The sequence below is a fragment of the Desmodus rotundus genome, chromosome 9, assembly GCF_022682495.2.
Source record: "Desmodus rotundus isolate HL8 chromosome 9, HLdesRot8A.1, whole genome shotgun sequence".
NCBI classification, from domain to species: domain Eukaryota; kingdom Metazoa; phylum Chordata; class Mammalia; order Chiroptera; family Phyllostomidae; genus Desmodus; species Desmodus rotundus.
In genome coordinates this window covers 46,492,776-46,502,812 of record NC_071395.1, presented here as the reverse complement: position 1 = coordinate 46,502,812, position 10,037 = coordinate 46,492,776, and the positions used below count along the sequence as shown (strand labels likewise).

At 41.2% G+C, this 10,037-nt stretch overlaps 1 protein-coding gene across 1 annotated transcript; it reads right to left on the bottom strand.

Annotated features, from left to right (window-relative positions):
- Positions 1–474: 474 nt before the first annotated feature.
- LOC128779176 (olfactory receptor 7A17) lies at positions 475–5,515 on the bottom strand. Its single transcript, XM_053910392.1, has 2 exons — positions 5,469–5,515; positions 475–2,575 (listed from the first exon to the last, which is right to left on the bottom strand). Exon 2 carries the CDS (start codon positions 2,557–2,559, stop codon positions 1,591–1,593), a length of 969 nt encoding a protein of 322 aa, XP_053766367.1. The 5' UTR covers positions 2,560–2,575; positions 5,469–5,515; the 3' UTR covers positions 475–1,590.
- Positions 5,516–10,037: the final 4,522 nt, after the last annotated feature.

Genomic DNA, 10,037 nt, shown 5'->3' with positions numbered 1-10,037 from the left:
ATACATATTATTCAATATAATATATTTGATATTATAGAGAATATTACATTATATATAACATATAATACATGATGTTGTATATATTATGTATTGTTCATATATATCTTATTCATGTTATTCATGTATATGAATAACATTTGTATTGTTATTCATTGTCTATTTTGTGGTTTGACAAAATTTAGAAAAGGGGATATTTCATTTAGAGCATTGGAGTCATATCTATATGCAGCACTGTAAGTTTTAAAGCAGAAACAGGAAGATAATTCAATGAAGAAACCATAAGCATGCTAACCAATTCTTCACTTCAATAGAAAAAATATGGGGGAGGGAGGTGGGTTCAGCTGGGGTAGGGTGGAGGGATGCGGAGAAAAGGCATACAACTGTAATTGAATAACAATTAAAAAAAAATATATATATATATAACCCTTGTCTTTCTCTGTCCAACATATTTTACTTAGCATGATAATACCCATGCTGTCACAAATTTCATTCTTTTTAAGGCTGAGTAGTAATATTTCACTGCATATATGCACCCCCTCTTTATCCCTTCATCTATTGATGGACACATAGGTTGCTTCCATATCTTGGCTATTGTAAATAATGCTGCAATAGACATAGGGATACATATATCTTTTAGAATAGATGCTGTTTTATTTATTCAGAAAAATACTCAGAAGTAGGATCGGGTACGTCATACAAATGTCTAATCATGATATTATATACCTGAAACTAACATCATATTGTATATCAACCATAACTTTTTTAAATTTGGGGAGGCCTTTGTACATGGACACCAGTCTTCCATACTTCAGTGAATACATGTACAGTGTGGGAAAGAAAAATTTTCATAGTAATCAAATGTGTGGTTAAAAATTTTGCTTCCTCATTTTTGAAGTCATCTCTGACACTAAGACCATATTAGGTCAATCTCTTTATTCAAATCTGCCTTTCAGTGTAGACTCCACTTGCAATATATGTGTGAAAATCAATTTTTGTTAGTGCCTATAGTAAGCAGTGAGGACACCAGGCTGAAAAAAATACACTAGCAGACTGTAAAACTCAATAGCATGTTTGTGTCGACATTATCAGGAAGAACAGCTAGGATAGTGATGATGATGATGTAGGAAAGGATGACAGACTCAAAGTGACAACTTCATTTTCAAATTTTCTCCTGTGATAAAGTTATATAAGAGCTCTTAGTTGCCAAGTGTAGTTTTTTTTTCCATGTCAGTAACATAACTCATGACCATTCTTTCAGAAATACTATAGAAAATTTACTTGAAATTTAGATATCATTTCAGAGAAAAATAGTTTAATAAGTCCAATTTACCTTATAAAATAAATGGAAATGTCCAAATATTTCTCATCCAACTTTAAGAAAAACTTGGGGAGAGTAGGAAAATTTAAAAAAGAAAAACTGTCCACATATCAGACAGAGCAGGAACTCAATCAAGTGAGTTTTTAAATTGTATAGGGAATTTCAAATCAAAGAAATGGAAGTTCCAGGCATTAAACAGAAAGACTGTGCTTTTTCCAATCTAATCACAGAATAGCAATTTCTGGCTCTAATGTTTTCAACATTATGTGCAATCATGGGTACTTTTTCAGCCCCAGGATGATTTGTCTTTTTATAGCTGCCATCCCAAAGAATCTTTTCAGAGCCCCCTTTATGTCTTTGTTCCTGAGACTGTAGATGAAGGGGTTCAGCATGGGTGTGACCACAGTGTACATCACTGACGCTGTTGCACTTGAGAGTGAGCTGTGGGTAGAAGCAGAGCTAAAGTACACTCCTGCACTTGTGCAATAAAATAAGGAGACAACTGAGAGGTGAGACCCACAAGTAGAAAATGCTTTATACTTCCCCTGAGCTGATGACATTCCATGTATGCAGAACAGTATCTTAGAGTAAGAATAAAGGATCCCAGCCAGGGGACCGCCACCCAGCAGACCAACTCCAAGATACATCACCATGTCATTAAGAAAGGTGTCAGAACAGGCAAGTTGGACAACCTGTTTGAGTTCACAAAAAAAGTGGGGGATTTCCACATCTGGACAGAAGGACAGCTGCTGGACCAGTAAGCTTTCTAACAAAGAATTCAGGATACAGGTGGTCCAGGACATTAGAACTAGCAGTCCACAGAGCCAGGGGTTCATGATGACAGTGTAGTGCAGGGGGTGACAGATGGCCACATATCGGTCATACGCCATCACAGTCAGGAGAAGTATGTCCAACACTGCAAAGAGTATGAAAAAATACATTTGAGTGATGCAGCCTGCATAGGTGATGGCTTTGCTCTGTGTCTGGATGTTGAGCAGCATCTTTGGGACAGTGGTGGAGGTGAAACAGATGTCTACCAGGGACAGGTTGGAGAGGAAGAAGTACATGGGAGTGTGGAGGTGGGAGTCTGAGCTGACCGCCAGGATGATGAGTAGGTTTCCCAACACAGTGATCAGGTACATGGAGAGGAAGAGCCCAAACAGGAGAGGCTGCAGTTCTGGTTCCTCTGATAGTCCCAGGAGAAGAAACTCTGAAATTTGTGAATCATTGCCTCGTACCATTTGGTTGTGCTCACAACTAGGAAGAAAAATAGAATGATGAATTTTTACACACGTAGGTATTACCATAGTGAAATGCTAGAGTTTATGTTTTTCAGTTAAGAAATTATACATTTACATTTATATTGAGCATATCGCCTTTAAAGAATCTGATGTGACATCTGTGATTAGGAATTCTTGTCCCACACTCAGTCTTATCACCAAGAGGTCGCAAAAGTCTTTCATGCACTTGAGGAATTTATGTTGAGTACCAACCATCTTCTAGGGTGAAAGAGTAGAATGCTGAGAAACAAAATTTTTCTATAAGCCGATGATGGAGAAAGAATATAAATTAGGAAATATAAAAGATACACTATGTCAGAGAATGAGAGATGCCATGAAAAAAAGCAGGTGTAAAATAGAGTGGATGGGGCTCTGGCTGATGGGGCTCAGTGGATTAGTGCCAGCCTGTGAAGCAAAAGGTCGCTGGTTCAATTCCCAGTCAGGGCACATGCCTGTGTTGCAGGCCAAGCCTCCAGTAGGGGGTGCACGAGAGTCAACCACACATTGATGTTTTTCTCCCTCTCTTTCTCCCTCCTTTACCCTCTCTCCAAAAATAAATACAAAAAATCTTTTAAAAACTAGAGTGGATGAGGTGCTGTATTTTACAGAGAGTTCAGGAAGCCCTGCAAACCAGGTGCCATTTGAACAGAACCCTGGAGGAAGACAGAGTGGGAGTCATGCAGTTGTCTGGGGGAAGTGTGTGCCCTGTTGTGAGAAGGGTCGGTGCAGAGACTCTGAGCATGGCATTTGTTTCGAATACCCAAGGCTCGTTTTTTAATTAAATTTATTGGGGTGACATAGGTTAATGAAACTATATTAACTAATGTCATCCCAATAAGTTTAATTTAAAAATAAATCAAAGAAAAGTATATAGGTTTCATGTATAATTCTACGATATAATTCTATAATTCTACGATACACCATCTGTTTATTGCATGTGAGCCCACCACCCAAAGCCAGATCTTCTTCCATCCCCATGTATGTGACTCTCTTTACCCCTCACCCCTCTTCCCTCTGGTAACCGCCATATCATTGTCTCTGTGCCTGAGTTCTTGTTCGCTTTTCTTGTTTCTCATTTGTTGCTTCAGTTTTATATGCCACGTATGAGTGAAATCATATCGTTCTTGGGAAGCCAGAGTGTGAAGGGGAATGAGCAAGAGGCAGAGTGATGAGAGACGGTGTCAGAGAATGTGGAGGAACAAGGTGGCCTCGCTGCTGCTGCTGCTGCTGCTGCAATCAAGACACAGGCAGTCCCTCTCCTGCACGTTGTTCTTTCTTATTTTACATTTTGTTTCAAAGGATTCCTGTGAAATGAATTGTTGTTTTCTTTATTTCCATCTTTTGGTCAAGATTGTAGTGCCGGCTTTTAAAGGGCCACATTTTGGAGTACAGGGGCTTGGGTGCCACTGCCCAGAGAACAGCTCCTGCCCCACAAAACGTGCGTGTGTGCGCACACACACAGCACACGCAGCACTCGCAGCACACGCACACTGTGACCTCCTGGGCCCGTGACTCCCTGCTCTTCTCACTGACAGCCACAGTAATTGGGGAGGGAGTGCTGTACATGAGGCAAGTTTGAACATCAAGTTATCTTTCTTATAAAGAATGTAGGAATATTTCCCAACAAGTTGGTAAGCCTCCCGTGAACATGTATACATGGGAATCCATTTTAATGAGATCATTTTTGTGTCCTGTATTAAAAATATTAAGAGGCATTTGGGGAAAATGGAGAGAGGAGAGAATAGATGAGGAGAAACACGGGACCCAGGAGCTCAGAGGCCCCTGAGCGACTGACATGAGGACAAAGCTCCCTGGTTCCGGCAGCATCCAACTGCAGTTCTTTCCCCTGGGCCCCCAGAGTAACTGGTCAAACAGCAAAACACAATTTACCCGAAAGAGAAAAGAGCACTTTCGTTGTGGTGTCAAGACTGATTGAACATCCACTGATTGAACATCCACTAGACCAATGAGCCAAGGGAATAAACACAATTTACAACAGAAAATATATAATGTACAACAATATGAGGATATTGAAAAGATAATTGGTGAGACTTTTCTAAATGATTTCAGATGCAAAACTTCTTGAATCGGAAAACTGAATCTCAGTTTTGAATCTTCATCTACCAACCACATGGTACCTGCTTGAACTTAGAGAGACAACAGAATGATTCTAAATGAATCATTAGAAGTTAATATTCACCCTTAAAAGCTTAGCATAGTTCCTCCCTGTTCCTAAATGAATGGTTATCACTGGTGATGAGATTGGGCTAATTTTTTCTCCTACCTCACAAATATCTCCATTGCTTCTCCACCTCTTGGTAATAAAGTATTGCAAAGTAATGCTCATTAGCATATTAAAAGCAATTTTTCATGTGAATCCCCAGTGTGAACGGTGGTACTGTGAAAGGTATGTCTCAGGACCTACTATTACAAGGTAATATCTACTTCCATGGGTCTGGACCTTTCTAATAAATACAAAACAGGCTCAAATACAACCTATCTGAAAAAGTTGGGAAAATGCCCTCTGCTACTCTATTTTCCTAGTGCCATTAACTGCAAAATTCCTCTAATATGTTCTAATTTTATTAAAACACTTTATGCCTCCACTTCCTTCCTCCATCTCATCCAACTGGACTTCCATTCTTATCTCTTGATTGTCAACAATTACTCTTGTATTGCTGAGTCCAGCAGACACTTCTCTTTGTAGCATATTAAATAAATTAATTAAAAATTAATTTGTGTAGCACACAAAGATGGCAATCTCTCAGCTGTGGGTTAAGCTGGTTTGGCTCTCAGGTGACTTCAAGTAGAAGTCAGGTTCCAATCTCTCGAAATCTTTCCTGAAGTTGCTACTGGGCTTTCGGGCTCACCTGGATGGGGTCTCTGAGTGGAAATTCTTTGTGTGGAAGTCTGAATCCCTGCCTGGATTGTTGATGATGGAGACCGAAGCTCTGTCTCCAGAGAAGACAGCAGGTAGGAATAAAGCGTTGGTCCCCAACCAGACTTAGGAATCCCAAACAAGCAATCATGTTCTGTCCAGTTGAAGGTGCACACCCTAAGGGTCTGCAACCAAGAAGATATTTTCAGCCCCCTTTATCTGCTCATTAGGCACTGTTCTCATGGTTACTCCCACCTCTGAGCACATTATTTCCCCATGGGACCCTGGTCTGGAAAGAAAGGAAAATTTCCTGCTGATTCACTGTTCCCTGTAGACCATATTAGAGGTCAGGCGAATCCAGTTTTTGATATTCCTTCTCTATGAACTCACCTGCCTCCCAGAGGTCTAATCTCCTTGAACCTTATCCTAACTTTGAGTTAATATTTTCCCCATATCTACCACTGAGGAATCTGTCTTGACTTGGACTTCCACGGTATTGACTTGTGGTGGGAACAGCTCCTGATATCTTCAGAAAGTTGCTAACCCCTCTTCAACAAGAGAGAGAGGTGTGTTCCTTTGCCACAAAACAAATGATACTATAATTATTCACTTTACCTGATTTCTGACAAATCAATAAGGAGATGCATGCTTATAACTCTAATTTAGAGCTATCATTTATTCCTTCTAATAAAAATGTTTACTGCTAAGATATATTTAGGTCTTTTTATGCACGGTGGACTGAGCTTAGAATCTTATGTGGATTGTCTTATTTCATTTTTACAAATGTCCATTCTGTGTGGTTGGTACTATTATGAAACCCATTCTACATTTGCAGAAATGAGGTCAGAAGGTGAAGCATCTACCCTGAGTTATGAACTGAGAATGAGATTGGCTTTGTTTGGAACTCCCTGAAGATGCTTCTAGTCCAGGCCAGTGGGTCTCAACTGGAGTGATTTTGCCACCAGGGAACAATCCACAATGTCTGGAGAAATTGTTTGTTGTCAGCAACTAGGGAAGTGCTACTGCCACCTAGTGGATTGAGGGCAGGGCTGCCTCTCGACATCTTAACAATGCATGGACGCCCCACCACAAAGGGGTATCCAGCAGATGCATCACAGTGCAGACATGAGAAATACCATTCAGGACCAGAACCTCCCCAGCATCAATGGATATATGTATTTGGAATCTTGTTCAGATGTACATTATTATGGCAGGTCTAGGGTAACCCAGAGATTCTGCACTTGGAACCAGCTCCTAGTTAATACTGATGCTGCAGGTCCTGGTCTGTGACCACTCTGAGGGCCAAGGCTGATGTCCAGTGTTAGATAAGCAGATTTTTGGCTCTTCAACAAGAACCTTCTCACATACGCACCTCAGGTCTGGCCTTACACTGTCACATGTTGGACTCAGTAGTTCAGCTTATGAATACTCAAGTTCACACGTGCCTCTTGGATATTTCTCTTATGACAGGAAATGACACTTTCAGGCCTTTGGTTCCTTATCTATATAAATGGGGAACTTCCAGCTATGTTATGGAGTTGGTGAGAGACTTTAGTCATATTTTAGAGCTGATGGGAAATTACTGGCACAGAGCAGAAGCTCCATCTATAGCAGCAGTGTGACTTTGTCCCAGTGTGACATGTCCTAGGTCTGCATTTACTAAGCTCATTGTGACACAGAGAATCTATAGGGACAGGAAGTGCATCCAACATGGCCCTGCCCCTGAGAGAGAGAGAGACAGCTGTGATCGCGGAGGTGGGCCTGCTCAAGGGGCCCCTCACAGGGAGCAGAGTGCTTGAGCAGCCACCATGCTGTGCTCTGCTGAACTCAGTGATATGACCTCTGATCTCTGACCCTCTCATGCTGGCTCCAAACAGCCACAGTAAGAATTTGTAGACTCTTCCATCTGTTCCACTCTTGGTAGGATCTACGAAGCTGATGTTTCTTAGTGAATCAAATTATTCCATCCCTTTTTATCTTCCTTGTTCCAAGTCTACAACATATATCTCATAAACTTTTGGTGCCTGTGTGTCTGTTTCTGCTCCAAGTAGATCTGGTTTCATTTTTTCAAAGTTTCTGATTCCCTGCCTCATTCCCTCTAGAGGTCTGTACATCCCACCCATTGTTTTGAGTCCTGAATGTGCCTCACAGGGGCTGAGCAGGAATCCCTGCTGTTCGCCTCTGATTTGGGTGGTGGGGTGGGGTGGGTAGAATGTGTGCAGAGAATGCCTAAGAAGAAGCTGTATCAGGCAATGTGAGATCCCACCCTTTCCCTTCCTCTTTCCCTCTGTCATGTGAATGGACCTGTCACACGGGAGCTGTTCTACCAGCCAGGGTCCCAGATGAAGACATCCACTGAGCAAAGCAGCTTATTATTTATTAAAAATAATAAACTTTTATTATTTTTAACCACTGTGCTGTTGAGAGTTGTTTGTTAACAAAACTGATTAATACATAAATTTGTGAAATTATTTTAAGTGTATTTTATTGATTATGCTATTATAGTTTTCCCAATTTCCCCCCTTTATCCCTCCTCCGCCCAGCACTGCCCAACCCTCCAGCATCCCCCGCTTAGTTTATACCCATGGGTTGTAGCTATAAGTTCTTTGAGTTCTCTGTTTCCTATACCATTTTTTACCTCCCCCCATCTATTTTATGCCTACGAATTATGCTTCTTCTTCTCTGTAACTTTTCCACCCGATTCCTCCCCTCTCTGTCCCCACTGAAAACCCTCCACATGATCTCCATTTCTATGATTCTGTTCTTGTTCTCCTTGTTTGCTTGGTTTTTTTGTGGTTTTTTTGTTTGTTTTTTAGATTAGGTTATTAATAGGTATGACTGTTGTCATTTTACTGTTCATATTTTGATATTCTTTTTCTTAGATAAGTCCCTTTAACATTTCATATAATAAGGACTTGATGATGATGAACTCCTTTAACTTGACCTTATCTGATAAGTTTTTATATTCCCTTCCATTCTAAGTGAAAGCTTTGCTGGATAGAGTCATCTTGGATGTAAGTCCTTGATGCAGATCCCGGCCAATGGGATCCGTGTGCTGTGGCAGCAATAAAGTACACAGGGACTACAGAAATTCTGTGGAGAAAAAGGAACGGCACAGCCACTCTCTAAGTGAGAGAGGGTGTGAGGGCAAGAGAGAACCCCCCAGAAATCCCAACCCCTGCCCAGACAGGCTTTTATTGCTTTTCTGGGCACATTGCATTGGGGATGGTCCTCATTTACTAAACACAGGTTCACTGTAGGTGGTTACCTTTTACAGACAACCAAGGACAGAATGCTGCTAATTACTTCAAAGAGAAGGCTGTTACAGCTCCAGGGGGAAAATGGTTGAACTGGTTACACTCCATACTTGGGTGGTTTAGGACAGACTTTAGGAAGTTAAAGATACTCAGTAAACATTTGCTGCCTCAATCCAGGGTGAGGGAGTTTTAGCAAAAGCAAGTCTCATAGCAGCCTAGGTACAATGCAGGCCTGATTCCCCATGGGAGAATCTGTCCATGGGCGTGGGTCCTGCCTGCCAGACCTCACTCCCACTGGCTTTTACAAGTGGAAGCTGGGCCATTTTTCCCATGTGTGGAACAGTTCCCTAGAGGTCCTTGCCTTTCATGACTTTGAATACTTCTTTCCAGCCCCTTCTTGACTACAAGGTTTCTTTTGAGAAATCAGCTGATAGCCTTATGGGCACTCCTCTGTAGGTAACTGTCTCCTTTTCTCTTGCTGCTTTTAAGATTCTCTCTTTATCTTTAATCATTAATCTCTATTTATCTTTTAATCTCTTGCTGCTTTTAAGATTCTCTCTTTATCTTTAATATCTCTTTATCTTTAATCTTGAGTAACAGAAGTATGATTTGCCTTGGTTTGTCCCTCTTTGGGTCCAACCTCCTTGGGACTCTCTGGGCTTCTTGGACTTCCTGGAAGCCTGTTTCCTTCACCAGATTGGGGAAGTTCTCCTTCATTATTTGTTCAAATAAGTTTTCAATTTCTTGCTCCTGTTCTTCTCCTTCTGGCACCACCATAACTCGAATGTTGGAATATTTAAAGTTGTCCCAGAGGTTTGTAAGCTTCCCTTCATTTTTTTTTAATTGTTTTTCATTCTGTTCCAGTTGGATATTTATTTCTTCCTTTTGTTCCAAATTGTTTCTTTGAGTCCTGGTTTCCTTCCTGTCACTGTTGGTTTCCTGAATATTTTGCTTTATTTCACTTTGGGTATCCTTCATTTTGCAACCAAGTTCAATCAGTTCTGTGAGCATTTTGAGTACCATGGCTTTGAACCCTCCATCACATAGATTGGCTATCTCCTCATCACTTACCTCTCTTTCTGAAATTTTGCTGTGTTCTTTCATTTTGGCCCTATTTCTTTGTTCAGAGCACCTGTTAAGTTGTAAGGGGGCGGGGCCTTAGGTATTCACCAGGGCAGGGCAACCCTCTTTGCTGTGTTGTGGGCTGTCTGTGGGGGAGGGGTCAGAGAGGGAACAATGTAGCTCACTTGCCTGACTCTAGCCCCGCTTTCCAACAGACTCTTGTGTGAGACTGGGAGTTTCTC